Source organism: Portunus trituberculatus, chromosome 45, assembly GCF_017591435.1.
Source record: "Portunus trituberculatus isolate SZX2019 chromosome 45, ASM1759143v1, whole genome shotgun sequence".
NCBI classification, from domain to species: domain Eukaryota; kingdom Metazoa; phylum Arthropoda; class Malacostraca; order Decapoda; family Portunidae; genus Portunus; species Portunus trituberculatus.
In genome coordinates this window covers 167,821-187,500 of record NC_059299.1, presented here as the reverse complement: position 1 = coordinate 187,500, position 19,680 = coordinate 167,821, and the positions used below count along the sequence as shown (strand labels likewise).

Genomic DNA, 19,680 nt, shown 5'->3' with positions numbered 1-19,680 from the left:
CTGGGGATCCACTCAGGCCTCCACTCCCCGCCGCTCTGAGCATGCTCCGTCCTGCGCCGATCTATACTGCCGGCATAGGACCATGCTCTCTCACTTCCATTAGGGCTGGGGGCGTGGCGAGGGCGTGGCGAGGCGAGGTGGTCGTGTTCTCGCCGTGGCCGTGGCTGACCCAACAGGGGCATAAGTAGTTCACGGGGCGCCGCGGAGAGAGGTGGGCGGACTGACCCACCCTCACACACACACACACACACACACACACACACACACACACACACACACGGCGACTGTTAACTTCAACGCATAACTTTTGTGTGTGTGTGTGTGTGTGTGTGTGTTAGGCTAGATCAGATTAGGTTAGGTTTGACTGTGTTCGGTTAGGCCAGCAAATGATTTCACGAACGCAGTGCACGACAAAACCATCTCTTCACCCCATTAGCCAGAACACAATTCCACTACAGCTATTTAAATTTAGCGCAGCGTTCCCCCCTCACATCCTCCGCCGTGCCCTTGGAGCGCCAGGACAAGGCAGCTCCTGGCGGAGAGCCCAAGGGTTGCCGCGACCTTGGGAGACTCAAGGTCACGCGACACACTGACCCACTGCAACATAAACACTGGCGGAGGGAAGCAGTGTGGCTGGCACGACGGGAGGGAGGAGGGCACGGTTTTCCCTTCTTCCCGTGCTGCCTTGCTACTCTCACTCATTTCCCACTCCCGGAAACATCAGCGTGGCGTTGTTAGAGGAGAGAGGGGCTGTGACGGTGCCGCTGCTCTCTCCTGCTAAACACACACACACACACACACACACACACACACACACACACGTTACTTTTCGCTGCATCATCTTGTAAACTTATCTTGAACGACAAGTAGCGAATTACCACACCACACTCTTTCTTTCCCTTTGCCTTTCTTCTGGCTCATAACAGTAACACATGTCAGCCTCGTAAGGGCCACGAGGTCTGTTATTGCCTGTTCCTCAATGTCATTCCACTCTCCTACTCCCCCTCTTCCTTCAGGTAAAATTACAGCCATTACCTGGTGTCTCACTTTACCTGCCACGTGCATAACTTCACCTGTGTGTACCTAACTGATCATTCACACCTTGCCGCCTTTTTTCATTTAGTACTTTAATGCCCGCTTGACACGCCCCCGCCACGCCCACACCACGCCCACACAAGACAATCATCCGCTGTCACGATACTCTCCCTCCCTCTGCCTCTCACCGCTACGCCCTTTGCCCTCACGCTCACAAATTCTCTTCCTTTTCTCACTCTTTTGTATTATACTCGCTCACGCTTACGTTCACCTTCTCCTCCCTCTCTCTCTCTCTCTCTCTCTCTCTCTCTCTCTCTCTCTCTCTCTCTCTCTCTCTCTCTCTCTCTCTCTCTCTCTCACACCTTCATTCATTCCCCCATGCCATCCTATCCTTTACCTCTCCCACACCTCTGTAAATACACATGCCACTTCTCCCTTCCCGTTACTCACCCCCCCTTTCTCCCTTCTCCCTTCTCCCTATTCTCCCCTCACACCGGTCATCCCCAGGGTCACAATCATCACCACTTGGGTCCTCACTACCAACTTGCCCTGACCTTTCAACTCCTACGTTCTCTCTCTCTCTCTCTGGCTTCCCGATCTTTATATTCCTTAACACGTACGCTTGCATCTCTCTCTCTCTCTCTCTCTCTCTCTCTCTCTCTCTCTCTCTCTCTTGCTATCCTAGCAAGTCCCTGAGTTGTATTCAGTGACCTTGTGTTGTGTTCCCGCCCACCCTTCACTTCTCACTCCTCCCAACTCCCGCTAACTCCCCAGCCTCTCTCCTCTTCCTCCTCCTCCTTACACCGTCCTCTTCTTCTTCCTCCTCTTTATTCCAAACCCTGATAATTCAAGGGTGATTTTATGAGGAGGGCCAGTGGAGGTTTATGTGATACCGTCCTAAACCCTTGTTATAACACCCTCTCCCTCTCCCTCTCTCCCTCTCTCCCCGTCTCCTTGCTTCAGTAATTCAACACCATCCCTGCTCAGTGCTCATGACTCGGGGTTCGGCGCGTCAGTCAGCCAATCCGCCCCGCCATCGCTCACTACGATGTCATGCAAGGAACTTCGTGATATGGTGTCCCCAAGTTATATTTTTGGTGAGGTTTGTAAAGGAAGGTTTGTTTTCCTTACTCCTGGATGGTAAACAAGTGATGGCAGGTCAAGGACAGGTAGGCTCAGAAGTCATTCAAATTTCTCTCTCTCTCTCTCTCTCTCTCTCTGTCACCCGGACCTGCTCTGCTTAAATAAGGATTCTGCCGCCACTCTTGGTAAGTCTCGCGTCCCTTGCTAGAGAACTGGGCTGACTTCTGCACCAATGCTATGACGTGTGCCGGGACAGGTTTACCACTAGACTCTCGAGTGGTCAGTTCACCCACATCTTACCCCTATATATTTTATAGTCGCTATTAACACTCGAAACACGGGCACAACACGTGTATAAACACACACACACGCCTGTCCTTCCCTACTGAAGTACCACAGCACAACACCACACCACACCACCACGTCCCCATTCACACCACCATACCACGTCCCCATCCATACCACCACACCACCGCAGCGTCGTTGCAAATTACCTTAATCCTGTCGAGGGGCGACCTTCGCTTATATCCGTTCCACCAACTCATGGCAGCGGGCGGAACAGAGAAGCCTTCCGGTGGCGTGGTGAATAGCTGCTGCCACGGATCACTCTGCTCCACCTCCACCACCACTCTCTCCTTGCGGAACACCGAGTACTGGAGCCCTGTAGTCAGCGCCGTGGTCACCAAGTCAGCAGAGACAGGAGGAGGTGATAGTTGCCGAATTAGTAATGCGGGTTGAGATCTGAGATGCCCGTGTATAACTTTCCCCGACCATGAGTCACCGCGAGGATGCTGTCAATGGGCGGCCCGCATGGCAAGCAGCGAGCACTCCCCGCCACCCTGTCACTGCCCTGGCTCGTCAGGCACTGGCCATGACGGCACTGAGTTCAGCCAGGCAGGGCACTAATGGAATACAATACGTGGGGTTAAGTGGTGACGGCGGCGTCTGAGTTCTCACTGCCCCTAGCAAGCCGCCGCACTGATCAATATCCTCCGTGACATTTACAACATCGACTGAACGCACGAGAAACCTACTCATGTTGCCGACAGGAACAGAAGCGATCATACGGCCGTGCGTCCAGGCAGGTAAGGCAGGCGTCCAGGCGTATCACAGGGTATCAATCACAGGTAACTCTGCGAGGTACTCCACGAGGTATGACACACACACACAGGTCTGATCACTGGTGCAGGTAACAACAGGTATTGGCAGGTGGGACTCGCTGCTGCCACTGAACTGATGCCCCGCTTAGCCGGGTACTGCTAATATACCTGGCGTGTCCTCCAATACTCCGATACCACAGTTCCGGTTATTCTCAAATGTTACGGCGGCGTGCCCCAGGATCACATGTAGATAACACGTCACGCACATGCACATACACATACACACACACCCACCCACGTATATCGCCGTCATCGCTCTCTGAATCACCGCAGATTCCAACGCTGATAAGAGAATGAATATCTCAATCAGTTGCTCCTCTCTCTCTCTCTCTCTCTCTCTCTCTCTCTCTCTGTGTCTCTCTTTCCGTCTCGAGCCATAATTAGAAATGATGCGAGGGTGTTACTCATGACGTGGGAAGACTAACGAACGGAAGGAGATAAAGACGGAATGGAAGGAGGTAAAGGAATACGGGACGGAAGGAAGGAAGGATGGATGGATAGATGGATGGATGGAGAGGAGGGTGAGGATATTAAGTAATGAATGAATGATGGCATAAAAGGAGAGAGAGTGTGAGGAGAAAGGAGAGACGATAAAGGAGAGGAGGGGAGTGAGGGAGGGAGGGAGGCGGCATCTTTCAAAACCTTTCATTATCAACCTAAACACGATTGAAGGGTAAAAGAAGCGAGGAAGCGAGTTTAGTTGGGCGAAATGATGTGTGGCATACAGGAGGAGGAGGAAGAGGAGGAGGAGGAGGAGGAGGAGGAGGAGGAGGAAAAGTACACCCACCCACCATCCCTCCTACCCTCCCTCCCGCCACAACACACACAGATAAGGCGCAAAAACATACGGTCTCGCCTCCAGCAATGCACCACAAAGCGTTTTCTACTCATATCTCGCCTCCTCAACGAAAGCGACAAGAACCGCTGCGAATCACAACACCGCGAACTTACCATGAGCACCACCTCGCAGGTCTTGTAGCGGTGGTAGTAGTGATAGTCAGAGTCGTGGTAGCAGTGGTGGTGGCAGTGATAGTCGTAAATGTAGCTGGTCGTATCTTCCATGTCTATTACACCGCAGTCAGCCATTTCCATCGCCGCAAGTTGAGATTCGAATGAACACATCTTTTTTTTTAAGGTCAATGACACGAAGGTCAGTTTCAAGGCGCTAAGTATGGTGTAAGCTCAGGCACTCTAGGATTAGGCACTGAAAGGTCACGAAGGTCACGATATGCAAGGTCAAGTATTGAGCTTCAAGGCACAAGTCCAAGCACTGTATGCAAAGATGCTCCAGTAAATCCAGGCACTGTATGCTAAGGTGTTTTAATAAGTCCAGGCACTGTACTGTAATCTGTTGTAAGGGTTGCAGTACTCTGTTAGCACTGTACTGTATGATAAGGCACTGTAGGAAGTGTATCCCTAAAGCACCACTTGAGCCACGAGACTGAGCGCTGTTGACTGAAGGATGTGCCTATATGAACTAGCCTGTAGGACGTAACATTTTCCAGTCCTCTCAAACGTGTACTCGTGGACACAAAACGTATTCGTTCTTATGCAGTTGTGATACGTTTTCATGTTTAATGAAGTGCGTTTGTGTGCGTGTGTAGTTTCAGTTCGTTCTTGGCCATGGATTTACGTACTATGTGTGTACGCAAGTGTGTAGAATTCTATACCTGTATCTCGCCTAGTCCTTTCATATACTGTATTACGTGGACGGGAAGGAGATGACTAATGGAAAATAGATTCTCCCTGGCTTTCTAAGTAAAGCACATTATTTTACTTGTACTTCTCCTGGTACATCCCCAGGGACTAATTTTCCTAATTTAATAAAAAAAAAGAAGGAACTGTTACATTTTGCTGAGAGCCGTGACGTCATAATCTTCTTGGAAACACACACACACACACACACACACACACACACACACACACACACACACACACACACACACACACACACACACACACTGATCTAACATCACCAAACGTATCCTAACCTCACCTAACGTAACCTGACCTAACTTAATGTAAACCAATCAATTCTAACCTTATTCAACCTAATATAATCTAACTCAGCCTTACCTAACCCAATCTAACCCATCCCATCTTTACCTAATCTAACACACCATGATGTAATACGATATAGCATAGTGGTTCCCAAATTGGGGGAAATTTCCCCCTGGGGGGAAATTTGAAACTACCAGGGGGGAAATAATTACACTACCTACTAACTAAAATAATCTCAAAGTCAAATCAAAAGTCCTTTTATTTGTTAGTAACCACTCTCTATGACTATGCTTAGTTGTTATTAACTGCTCTCTATCCACTTCACTCTAACTATAAGTTTATCAGTATATTTGTACATTTGAAAAATAAATTAGTAAATAGTCTCAGTGTGTTTTAACTGCTCTTTCTCTCATACACATGAAGGGGAAATCTGGATGGTTGAACTGGGTGCAGGGGGAAATGACAGAAAAAAGTTTGGGAACCACTGATCTAGCATAACGTACCGTAACATACGAGTAGTCGTGTGCACAGTTACGGTGTGTCATGCTAGTCATATTACATCATGTTGTGTGTGAGACTAGCTGATGTGGGTTGGGTTAGGTAAGGGTTGGGTTAGGTTAGATTAGGTTAGGTAAGGCTGAGTTAGATTGTATCAGATTAGGTTAGGTTAGTTTAGTTTTGAGTGGTTTATATTAAGTTAGGTCAGGTAACGTTACATGAGGTAAGGTCACATTTGCTAAGATTACATCAGAAAGAGAGAGAGAGAGAGAGAGAGAGAGAGAGAGAGAGAGAGAGAGAGACGATATCAGGTATGAACACGAAGAAAACAGGACGAGCGGAAGTATTGCGTAAGGGACACAGGAATGACGGGTATCAAGGAGGTATGAGGGAGAGAAAGTAAAACCGAGGAGGAAGGAAGAAGGAGGTGGGAGGGAGAGGAAAGGGTGACGATGTTATCAGGAAGGCGGATGAAGCGACAGTTTTTTCATATCCATTGTTGGCTTTTCACGGGAATGTATAGACTGAAGGAGGTATTTATGAAGGAAATCACGATAACTGCAGGTGCTTCCTTCAGGTTCTTGCTAACTTCCTTGACGTCAATTGACTTTATTGGTTCGGAATGCATGAGTTGTGTAGCGAAGGTGTAGCGATGAATGTCAATGTGGGGGCGTCAGTGTGGGAACTGAGAGACGTGAAGGAGAGATAAGACAATCCTGCACCAATGATCGTACAAGAATGAGACAGGATAATGGTAGTACGTGATCCACACACGACACTCATTGGATCCATAACGACTCAGTGGTATATCAGAGGTAACACAATTAGTGGAGCAAGACGTAACATTGCTAACACATATCTGGGAGCAAGAAAAGAACACGAACAGTGACAAAGTTTAAAATCATCAACGAAAAGAATATGACAGCTCAACTATAAATAAAACAGAAAAATAATAAATAAATAAATGATAAAAAAAGAATAGTAAAAGGTTTGAAAAGTCTACGAAAACATTATACATGTTTGAATCAATAAAAAGATAAAATAAGCAAACACTTCTTCATCACTTTTCGAACCAACAATATTCAAATGCGCGAGAAAACTTTTGATTTATTTACCTTTTTGTCAACCATTCAAATAAAGTCGTGGCATTTGAGGTGAACGTTTCCCATTCCAGATGACCAAACCCAAAGAGAACGATGGCAACCAGTGACAGAAAGGACCCATCATTATTCTCTTTACTGTCTTTTCAATAATTTCCTTCGTCTGTCATACCCAATTTTTATCATTCCTTCCATTGCCTATTTCCTTCACTTCTCTCCTTCCTGCATTAATCTATCTGTTAATTCATTTCCTGTCTTCATTTCTTCCTTCCTTCCTTCCTTCACCCTCCTCTTTTTTCCAGCCTTCCCTTCAGATCATTTCCTCTCTTCTATCCTTCTTCCTTCACTTCCTCTATTTATTAACCCTTTCTCCTATCCTTCCTTCCTTTACCTACCTACTTATCTTCTTCCCAAACAAAACTGTCCGCCTCTCGTTCACACATACACACACACACACACACACACACACACACACACACACACACACACACACACACACACACACAATAAGCTACTGGATCCAAGCCACCTGAACACACAATTCATTTATCACGAGCCTGCTAAGCCATAAAGTGACGGTGGTGATGGTGGTAGTGGTGGTGGTGGTGATGGTGGACTGACCCATGATGACAAGGAAAATTTTCATGCTAAGAGCATGAAGCGGGGAAGCGGGGGAGCATGTACGCATGTGTGTGTTCTCGGAATCCCTGCTCGGTTTCCTGTCCTTATTTTTATTCTTATATTGTTCGTAGCGGTGATTTATTCGTGTTTCTACTACTACTACTACTACTACTACTACTACTACTACTACTACTACTACTACAACAACTACTACTACTACTATACTACCAATACTACTACTACAACAACTACTACTACTACTACTGCTGCTATTACTACTTCTACAACTACTACTGATACAACTACCACTGCCACTACTGCTACTACTACTACTACTACTACTACTACTACTACTACTACTACTACTACAACTACTATCAATAGTGGGAGGCGCAGCAGAGAGTAGGAATAAGGGAGAGGTGGTGGGAGGGCAGGAGGGCATGCTGGGGAGAGGAATGAGGCGTGGCAGTTTGTGGGGAGAAAAGAGGAAGGAATGAGGAAAGGCTAGGTGGAGTAGGGGGTGGAGGGAAGATGTATGGAGTAGGTACAGAGGAGGTGAGGGTGAGGTGGAGGTGAGAGATGAGTGTGGATGGCGCCAAGAAGAATGGATGTGGAGGTGAGAGAGACGTGAGAGGAGACAGGGACATAAGGAGGGAGAGGAGGTGATGGCAGGATAGGCTGGTGGTGGTGAACAAGTGACGTGGTGATGCTCCTGATGAACCTGTGGCCTATCTGGGTCTATCATCCGATCTCCCGCCGCGGCAGGAGATACAATTAGACTCCAGGGGACGGGAGGACGGCAGCTCATTTCTGACAGTGACAATATGGGTTCTGTCCGCCCCTCCGCCCATCCGCCATGCCCATACGCCAGCCAAACAAGGAAACATCACCTGTTGAGTCTGGTCTGGTGGTTACTGTAGCGAACACCCTCTCAAACACTTCCCCGCCGCACCTCCACTACTGTCAAGAGGCTCTGCTTGAAGTGACAGGGTTTTCCAAGGCTGGGTTTATGATTCTAGTGACAGATTATTAAGATTCTTCATATTATTAGCAAGAGAAACGCTAAAACTGGAAGAAAATATGCCAAACAAAAATGCAAGTATTGTGAAAAAACAAAAGAAACATGAAATCATAATAAATACATAATAAGAGACAAAGATTTCGTTAAGGTCCTCCACAATACAAGCGCTTTGGTTTTGCGATTCTAGTGACGGATTACTAAGACTTTTTTTTAATGTTATAACACTAGAAATGCTTAAACTTGAAGAAAATATCAAAAAAATAAAAGAATGCAAGGATCGTCAGAAACAAGGTTAACACGAAATCACAATAAGTGTATAATAAGAGAGATCAAGATTTTGTAAACGTTTTCCATAATGCAGGCGATTACGAAAAGAAAAATAGATAAAAATAAAAACATAAAACACGTCGTAAAAAACAAATGAAACACGAAATCATGATAAGTACTTAACGAGAGAGATCAAGATTTCGTAAACGTTTTCCATAATATAAACAACTACGCAAAAGGAAAAAGGAAAATAAAGTAAGAACATGAAACACGTGTCGTTCATTAAACACGAACAACAAAGGATTCTGTCTCCCAGCCGCTCCTTCACGAAATATCCTTCACTGTACGTCCCTCTAGCTCTGTAGGATACGAAATAAGGATACTAGTACGGACTCCAGGATACGGTTAGGACAACGATAATTTCTTTGTGTTCTTTAGTATACGAAAAGGATAATGACCAATCTTTTTTTTTTTTTACTTTGTATGATACGAATTAGGAGTCTTTTTCCTTTTAGAATATGGACAAAAAAGGGGTAACGAGGAATCCTAGTCTTGTAAAATACGAATAAGGAATCCCTTCTCCCTGTAAGACACGACGAAAAGGGGAACGAAGGACCTGACAACTGTGGTCGTGTTAGATTCCGTATTCAGAAACGCCTTCCTCTCTCACTACGGCAATTTTGCAAGGCCACAGAGAAAACTAACCAGAGTTTCAAAACAGTTTATCTTTTTAATAAACTAGGAATCTTGCCAGTCTATCACCAGAACAAGTGAAACACTCTTACAAACATGAATATCTAGACCCTTAGGAAAGCAGTGACGCCCTTTCCTCTCACTACAAGAATTCTGCAAGGTCATAGGGACACCTAGCCGGGTTTTCGAGACAATTTCTCCTTTTAATAAACTAGAAATCTTGCCAACCATAAATACTTTTAAAAACACGAGTATCTACATCTAAAGTCTTTGGAAAGCAGTGATGGTGAGAGAGCAAACGTTTCAGAATATGGGCCTTCAGTTCGAAGCTGTTCCTTAGTCGCTGCGATAAGGAGATGGAGGAGATAATGGATGAGGTAAGGTCCGGGCCAGCTCATCACCTCATCACCTAACCGTCTTGCCAGAAACACAGGAAGACACCAACACCACTTCCTCATCCTCCTCCTCCTCCTCCTCCTCCTCCCGGCTCCCGCGTGTTATCAGATCCCCAAATAAGGAGAGAATCAGACGCGCTAAGTGGGTGGGTGGGAATGATGTCAAGGTTTAATGAGGGAATTCTTGTGTTATGTCTAAATTAAGGTCTTGGAAGAAGGAGAAGGAGAAGGCGGAGGAGGCGACACACACACGCACACACGCACCTACGTCCCTTCACGCATTCACGCATTCCTCATCCTTCTCTCTAGTACTCTGCGTTTTGATTTCGTTGTTCTGGTGACTTGAACTTTGCTCACTCACTTCAGCGCTGCGAGACACCTAATTTTCAGAAGTTTGAGAAGAAAAATTATTATTATCATTATTATTATTATTATTATTATTATTATTATTATTATTATTATTATTACCATTGTTGTTATTGTTATTACTATTATCATTATCAAGTAATTAGTTGTTCTTTTGTTTTCCATTTTATTTTGCTAATTCATATCCCCTCCTCCTCCTCCTCCTCGTCCCTTTCCTTCTTATCATCATCATCATCACCATCACTATCAGTATACTTATGTTAGCGTTATTAGTGTCACTGTCTTCATCACTACTCCTGCTTTGTGACTTGTGGGGGAGGCGGCTGAGGTGTTTTTGTCACAAGCCAACCTGTTTCCCGGTAAGCCATCGTGAGTGTACAGTACCCGTGACAGACAGCAGGAAACCGCAGCCCAGTGTTGTGACGGCTTTCACACACACACACACACACACACACACACACACACACACACACACATATGAGGAGTGGGAGGAGGATGCGACCACAAACTAGTGTGACCTTTAGTTCTTAATTGTTATCATCATTATCGTAATTATCATTGTTATTATTACAGTTCTTGTTTCAAATCTTATTCTTAGTTTTTTTAATGTTTATTTTTTTGTCATGTTCTCGTTTTTACTTTTTATTTATTTTTATGAGGATGTTTATTTTCATTGGTTTGCTTATTTATCTTGTTTTGCTCTTTTCTTCCTCTTCATCTGTTTTCCCTTTGGTTTAAAAAATCTCTTTCGTTTTTATCCAACCTCTACCTTCATCATCGTAACCCTCACTATCATCTTTAGTAAATCATTATCTATCTGTTAACAGCAATTATCAAAATGCGTGGGCTCCTAGATAAGCAATTCTAATCCTATACGTAGAGAAATATCACTTACGCACAGACACTCGTAAACACTCCAGCACAAAACGTATTAACGCGACCAACAAACAACACAATCCCAACACGATCAAGATTGCGCAATAGCTAAACAAAGGCTCTGCCCACCAACACTAACTATTAAGTTTAGGCAGCACAGATAAGGCTCCTGCGTCCCTTTACACACATACATAACATCCGCCACGTCACTGCGAGCTGGTACGCCGAAACATGACTCAGAGCGCGCATGTTCCGTTCATGTCGTCCAAACAAGAGAAAACGTTCAGTACATGGCATAAGATTGGATTTTAGGGGGACTGCTCAGGATTGGGTCAGCGGTGAGTGCAGCAGGACGGTCTTTAGAGTCATCGAGGGTTATGGAATGGTTATAGCAGAGTTGTACACTGTGTTCGCGAAGGATAGAGGTCAGAACAAGCCTCTCCTCCTGGATGGACCAAGGCATTACATGGCAGCCATTACACTAAACTGTACTGTAGATATGGAAGGGGTAAAGTACAATAGATAAGATGGTGGAGGTAAATGAGACAGTAGAAGAGATAAAAAGGAGACGAGACGTGGGGAGATAAACGGACAGTGGGCGAGATAATGATATGGGACAGGCAAGAGGTATGGGAAGCGGAATAGGCGGGGGAGGAAGAGCGGAGGGGGAAGGATGCAAGTGTGAATCACTGCTTCGATGACTATGCTCAGTGACTCAGTTGCGATCCCCACCTGCCCCAACATGGCCACACCTGCCCCGGCACGTCCAAACCTGCTTCCAGCCACCGCTTCCCCCTCCTCCCGGCGCCACACCCTCCACACGCCTGTCCGCCCGCCCGCCCTCCCGCCCGCCGCTCACCGCTGTGTATCAGACAGTTTAGCGCCTGTCTCTGACTTGCAGCTGACATGTCTTGAATGTTTACTTATCTTTGTATGTATTTGTTTATCTTTTGGCTTGTTTATCTGGCGGGACGCGGCTGAGCAGTGAGCAGCACCACGTGACGCTCAGTGATAAGAAGCAAGAGGGTTTGGCCGATAGTGCCTCAGATAGTCACGGCGTCCATGGCATCCACGCACTGCAGGCCATTCATCTCCCCGCCCAGAGCTACGGGCATCCCAGCCTCCGCCAGGAACCGTCACCGCTTGACACCGAGATAACTCAGTGTGCTGCTCACACGCTCGCCGCGCCCCGTTATCTGATAAGCCGCGTGTCTAGCCGCCGCGAGCTGCACTACCGCAGTGGTATTGGCGCCGCTCAGCGAACACCTGCCCTCCACGCCCTTGTCTTATCGCCGCGGGCTGAGTGGATCAAGCTGAGGCGTGCCAGAACCGCCACCCTTTTGCCCCCCCCCTACTCCTACCCATCCCGCCCCACTCGGCTAACCACACAAACAAACACAACTTTGAACTCACGAAGTTCCTGAGGTAGCCCATGGTGGCGGTGCTTCGGGGAGTGTTGGTCGCGGCTCCTCACGCAGCACAGTCACTGAAAAGACGGGCGCTACACCTCCGGTGGCAGCGCACCACACAATGCCAAGCGGCGCCCTCCGGATGGCTTATATCCCTTGCTTCTGGGATGCCAACTTTCATTAATTACGCCATCTTACAAGATCTGCTTGCCTGCCTGCCTTGCTATCTCCTCTCTCGGGCGCGTCTCAACCACAACAGACTGGCGTGGGCGTGGACGTGGGCGTGTGTTGTGTTCAGAGGCATCGCAGCAGCTGCCATCACCACTACCACCACCATCAGCACCACCACAGCCACCATCACCAGCAGCTGTTCAAGTTTAGGTGTCACGGAGGGTTGTTGCATGCCCTGGCGTGTTGTCACAGTGCGGGGCACGAGAGTCACTAAACTTTCTCTTGTTGATCCTTGTTGCCCCATCCATCCATCACGGCGCGGCGCGGCGGCAACATCACACCCTTGCCCCTTGACTGGCGGGCCGGGAGGGTTGGCACAGCTTGACAAACACCGTGAATCATCCCCGAGGCACACGAGGTGCCCGCAGGACACTGGCGGGGAACTAGTGGCACTCAGGGTCTGCCCAGTGCGTGGCATCTGTGTCCTCTCAAAATGTTCCGTCATTCTCTCTTGCCAACTTTCAATAGTCTGTGGAGGAAGTCCCTGCCGGGAATTTTATGGATGGTTTCACGATTGTGGGGACAGTTAACAATGACCCTGCACCACTAAAAGTACCGTGAGAACCAGAACCCGGTACATCACGACTGTGTCCTTCTGAAAACTGTCCTAGTGAAAGCCCGAAGCGTCCCTAAGATCAGAGCGGTGTCGCCAAGGAAGGACGCCGCGTCATCCTAGTAAACTTAGCGCCACTCACGACTCATCCAACCTGCCGTATTAGCCAACAGGTGTTACGCCAGCTTCGCAGCGACTCACATCCCATTACTCACAACGCACCGCACCAAAACAAGCGCCGCACAACTGACTCACTGCCATTACACTGGAGGAAAGAACGCCAGGGCAAGAATACGACTTGACTTGCTTGCTTATATGAGATTGAGGATTGAAAATGTTTCCTGTTTTACTGTCTGGCGTACAGCAACACGCGAGTAGCAAACCCACCACTGCACCAGCCTTGTATAGAAGATAAAGAAGACATTCTGGCCAAGATACAAGTAATTAGTCGCAGTACACAAACAGATAAGGAAACAAGGAAAAGAATAAATTAAACAGTGACCAGACTGCGGAACAACAACACTTCAAATCTAGAACGAACCAGAGAGAAAGGAGTGGCTATAAAGACCCGCCTATTACTAATAACCAAAAAAAGTACAGAGTCAGTAACTATAGCCCCAGTCCCCACCTTTCCATAATAGGACACGGCAGGAAGTTAGCGAGGTGGGTCCCTCAATTATTCCACTGTTACTTGAATTACTCCCGAGTTTCAAGTAAGCTCACATTTCCGCTCCGCTCCCTCGTGACGCATGAAACTGACGAGCAGACGACGAGTAAGATGAGCCGGGAATACCTGAGCAAGGAGAGATGCATGCACACACACACACACACACACACACACACACGCTCTATAATTCCCACGCATCACATTTATTTATAAGAGAGGAAGCGTTACGCAAGTTATCTTTTTGTCTGTTTATTGCTTCTTATTCATTCCTCGTGACGGTGTTACTGTTTGTTTGTGTGGTGAAGTGAAGGGATGTGTGGAGGGGAAGGGCGACTCTTGCTGTTTGTAATGTGATTAAAGAAGGGGGAGGAGGAGCGAGAGGGGGAGGAGGAGAAAAAAATGCTGATGATAAAGAGGAATAGAGTAATAGGGAAATTAGTAAAAGAGAATGAGAAGAACGAGGAAAACTATACATATAAGTAGTCACTGAAGAAGAAGAACAAGAAGAAAAGGAAGAACAAGAACAAGAACAAGAAGAACAAAAACAAGAACAAGAACAAGAACAAGAAGAGCAAGAACAAGAACAAGGACAAGAAGAACAAGTTATAAAATGATGGCGATAATGATAATGACTGAATTTTACGAAACTAAGCAATAACGAGAGAGAGAGAGAGAGAGAGAGAGAGAGAGAGAGAGAGAGAGAGAGAGAGAGAGAGAGAGAGAGAGAGATTATTCTCTTAACACTATTGATGTAACCTTAGAGCGAAAGAAAAACAGGAAATAATGACAACACGTGACATTACATTTCGTCTGCCTTGCCACGAGACACTTCCTAACTCCCATACACTCCCTCTCCCTCCCCTCTCCCTCTACAAAGGCATTCCTCTTTAGCTCTCCCTCCCTCCCTCCCTCCCTCCCTCCCTGTATCTATCCTTAGCACAAGACAAACTCCATTTCCTGTCATGTTTCTATAATCACGAGATGTGTGTGTGTGTGTGTGTGTGTGTGTGTGTGTGTGTGTGTGTGTGTGTGTGTGTGTGTGTGTGTGTGTGTTTTGTGTCATCACCGGTGGCGCCAGGGTGTGCGGTGTGTGATGTACCATGACCGTCCTTTCCCAGAACCTGTTTTCATCTCGTCCACATCAAACAACCTTCATCTTATCTACCCTACATCGTAACACTTCTTCGCAGCCACACACACCCAGCCAACCAGCCAGCCAGACAGACAGCCGGGAGAGTTAACCATGATGAAACACGTAGAAGAATAGGCAGAGATTACTCAGAAACCACAGTCTGGCCGCAGTAATGAACGTAATGGCAGTCTCTGTTAAGTTGTGTCGTAACAGAGCGCGACTACAGCATCTAGTGAGTAACGGAGAGCTCTCTGGCGTTTCCAAAAGGCAAGCATCCCCTGCAGTTTCTTATGACTTTTAATCTAACGTCTTTTCTGGGTAATTTGTGCAAGCTAACATGGATTAAGCGTGGTTACGAAAGACAAGAATTTCTCCTTTTCTGAGTGATCTACATAAGCTAAAATGAATCAGATGAACTCATGGACAGGGACGAAAGGTGGATATAGTACAGGTTGGTGCCCTTTGTACACGGCATGCCACGTGTTCACCTCATGGTTGAGTGGTTGATCCACTGTGACGGCCCCTCACGGAACTGACCGAAAGATAACTCCCTAACATATTGAAACTTACAAATAAAAAGGGAACAAGAAATGCAGCCCTTCCTCCCCTGTTTACAAGAATGGGTGACATTGTTCCGTATAGGGCCGTATTTTGAAACGCTCTGCTCTCTCACCACGACTATTTCCAAAGTACACAGAGATCATTAGCCGGGTTGACACGAGTGTTTCTCCTATTAATAATGTAGATATCTTGTTAATCTGTCACTAGAACCGTTAAGGCACCCTGAAAAACCCGTGTCGCTTCAACTACACCATTCTGAAAGTAGCAGAGGTGAGGAGCAGCGCAGAACCGTTTCAGAAGACGGTCCTCTGACGCAGCGGGTGGTGGTGGTGGTGGTGGTGGTCATTCTGTCCCGTCGCTATGCCGCCAGCTGAGAGGCGCCCACCAGCTGCCACGACAGTGACCGCGCCCTCAAAGGAAAGGAAAGGAAAGGTGCGGAAAGGAAGGGTGAGCGAGGGGGGTGAGAGAGAGGAAACACTCTCCCTCTCAGATCCTTGATGGTCGGGAAGTCCTCGCGTGTTACGTAAGCCACGCACTCAACTTGTTTCTGCACCGTCTACTCTGTCAACAAATAAGATGACGTTTTTCCACCCGTGGCGTGAGAGAGAGAGAGAGAGAGAGAGAGAGAGAGAGAGAGAGAGAGAGAGAGAGAGAGAGAGAGAGAGACGTGACTAAGCAGGAGGCAACCGCTAACTAATTCCACTCCACTTCCCACAGATAATAAATCCACCACCACACACCACACGCCACTCACCACACGCCACACACCCTCACCACCTCCATCCGATAGATACTCCACTCCATTACCCTCCACATACTGAATCCACCACCACACACTCCAGTCACATCAACCACCGGCCAACGCTACTGTGTTACGGAAACGTGGCGTGAGAGTATAAGCTTGTATTCTCAAACACCTCTATGCTTCACCTTCACTCTTTCATAAGGCTTTATTTAAATTGTCACGAGTTTTTAAGGTGTTTTCACGGTTCAAGAGGCAGACTGAAACGATTTCTACATTATTAACTGTAGAAACACTCTTGAAAATCCCGCTAATCAACTCTGTGGCCTTGGAAAATAGTCGTGGTGAGAGAGCAGTGTTTCTGAATACGGACCTGTGCTGTGTGGGCATGTGTCTCTCGATCTCTCCTCTCACTCTCTCACTCCCACCCTTTCTCCCCCACAAGGAGCCTGGAAGTCAGCGAAATTCCCGCGTTATCGGAGAGTCCCGTGGCAGCCGGACATGGAGTACGGGCTGAACAGGACGCTCCGAGACGTTGCTGCGTCTTTGTCATCGCCCGGAGTGCAAACACGTGGGAACACCAACGAATAGAGAGGAAGAGCAAACACAGACGATCAGTTGGGCGGTGGGTGACTAAGGGAGAGGAAAAGGTGGACGGAAGGAAAATAACTTGACTGAACGCGGAAGAAATTAATTGATCACGAAGAAAAGAATAAGTAAATAACATAGGCATCAAGGAAAGGAGAAAAAAGGCTAGAAAACACAAGAAATAAAAATAAGACGTAAAGTTGAAGGAAGAGAAGGGAAAGAAGAAGGGAAGGCGAAGGACGCGAGTTAATGATACTGTGTATGACTTATCACTCCCAGAAACCAGGAAGCAGTTATTCTGTTCGCTTGACCACCTCTGTGACGCCCCCAAGGTCATCCAACCAACCACTCACTACTCACTAGGTCACAGAGGGCACTCACCCACTCACTCATCCACTAACTATCACTCACTAACTAACTATTCATCTATCTAATTCAATGACTGACGAGTGTCCTACCCAACTGACTAACTATTCATTTATCTAACTGAATGATTGAAGAAATTCCTCGATAACTGACTGACTCACTGACTCACTCACTATTTACCTAACTGAATGACTGACTAATTTCCTACTTAACTGACTGATTGACTGATTGACTAACTAACTAACCAATTAACTACTTGTCTGCCAAAGCATAACTGCCTTACGAACTGCAGCTGACACACCAGTTCATCACCACACATTTAACCAGTCTATGTAGCGTGCAGGAGAGCGGAGAGCTAGGAGAATAAAAATAAACGTTAACTATTTGAGGGCTAAAACGCTGCTATTTGAATGCCCTGCCTAGGTAGGTCCCGCCCGCCCACTTTACTAGTTTTTACCTGCCCGCCTGGTGGTTTCAAATTACCTGCGTCTTATTTATTAGCGTCAGGTGTATGGCAGTGTGCGAGGGGAGGCTGGGCTGAGCATCGCGAAGCCATTCAGTTTTATAGCCGTCAGGAAAATAAGACATTTGTTCGGTAAGTATTAATCAAGTGAATACCTGCTAACCTGTCTACCTGTCTGTTTGCTTTACTACATACACAACTATTTCATTTAATTATTTAAGTAACGATCTAAAGTGTCTAAGCTAACGATCTATCTAACTTACTAACTTCCTAACAAACTAATTACCGGACTGATTTGATAACTTACACAGTAATCAACTTCACCTTTACCATGCTTCAGTTTCAAGATCACACGACGCACTCCTCACTACAAGGTTACGCTAAACTAAGGTACTCGTTCTCCACAAGGTCACTGCTCATGGCTCACTCACTCACTTGTCTGTGTTTGCTTTATTAAGACCATTTGCATGTTTCTACCTGTGTTCGCCTTTACGCAGCAGTTTGTGGCTTTGTGTGTGGGTTGGTTTAGGAAAGGCGAGGTTAAATTAGTATGCAAGGCTGGGTTGAGTTGGGTTGGATTGGGCTAACTTAGGCATGGTGGAGTTGCTTTGTTAGGTTGGATTGGGTTAGGATGGGTTCACCTTTGTTTGATTTGGCTTATGTTATGTTAGGTTAGGTTAGGCAAAATTAGGTTAGGTAAGATAAGGTAAAGTCAGGTTAGCTAAGGTAAAGTTAGGTAAGGTCAGGTAAGTTACGGTAAGGTAAGGTAAGTAAGGTAATCAAGTTTTCCATCGATACCCTTTGATTTTCTGTTTACGTTTTTGCCGTTTTTTTCTAACATTAGTAATTACATGTCCCCTTTTCCTATTTATCTTTTAAGTCGCACGTATTGTCATGTTCCCGTAAAATTTCAGCGCGGCTTTTTTTGTCTCTCGTTTATATGAGTTCTGTTATAGATGATCTTTTTTTTTCACCCTTTCACCGTGTCGGCTCCTTCACTGTCGCAACACTTTATCACGCGTTATGAAGGTGGCGCGGCATCAGAAAGACGGGAGGAGAGGGAGGATTAAAACTTCGTCCACTCACTAAGCCCTCTTAATGATGGATTACTTTCACTGCTAAACCCTGTCACTGAATGCTCCATCTAATACACTGCTGTGGGTCTAGACAATGGACGAGCGTAGCAGTATTGGTGCATGTGTTTGGTGTACAGTTGCGTGAAGGATTTTTTTTTCTTTAAGTAAGAGAGGAAACTGGCCAAAGGCAGCAAAAAAAAAAAAAGGGCCTACTTGATAAAATAGGCCAAATAAAAAGAACCACTTATAAAAAAAAGACCTTTATATCTAAAGTATCACGGGAAAGAAAATTCACTCACGACATCAATTCCTAGCGTCCTTCACCACCACCACCACCACCACTAGTCCTTGCTTCGCCGCCCGCCATCCCGTCACCTCCTGCCGCCACTCCCGAGGTCTTGGGTGCCAGCAGGGCGCCGCAATGCCCCAATGTTCCCGCGCCTCACACACCCTGTCGCTCCAGGAAACACAACGGAATAACGAGAAGATTGGCTTGCTGGTCTACTCGGCTCGTGACCTAGAGATGCTTCGCTGTAGTGTGTGTGTGTGTGTGTGTGTGTGTGTGTGTGTGTGTGTGTGTGTGTGTGTGTGTGTGTGTTTCACTGTATGATCTGCTGCAGTCTCTGACGAGACAGCCAGACGTTACCCTACGGAACGAGCTCAGAGCTCATTATTTCCGATCTTCGGATAGGCCTGAGACCAGGCACACACCACACATCGGGACAACAAGGTCACAACTCCTCGATTTACATCCCGTACCTACTCACTGCTAGGTG

At 46.7% G+C, this 19,680-nt stretch overlaps 1 protein-coding gene across 20 annotated transcripts in view; it reads right to left on the bottom strand.

Moving 5' to 3' along the window:
• Positions 1 to 19,680, bottom strand: part of LOC123519528 (NAD(+) hydrolase sarm1-like) — a 188,038-nt gene that overhangs the window by 29,795 nt on the left and 138,563 nt on the right. Inside the window, exons 1-2 of one of the 20 annotated variants that reach the window (XM_045280904.1) lie at positions 3,153 to 3,338; positions 2,613 to 2,779 (exon numbers count right to left, since the gene is read on the bottom strand). The exons of 17 other annotated variants lie outside the window; for them this stretch is intronic. In XM_045280904.1, the coding sequence (XP_045136839.1) occupies positions 2,613 to 2,779; positions 3,153 to 3,183 (198 nt within the window). In that variant the 5' untranslated portion in view covers positions 3,184 to 3,338. Of the gene's footprint in view, positions 1 to 2,612; positions 2,780 to 3,152; positions 3,339 to 4,229; positions 4,735 to 12,529; positions 12,636 to 19,680 lie in introns of those variants that run through there. 2 more of the 20 variants (XM_045280915.1, XM_045280906.1) reach the window with 2 other exon arrangements.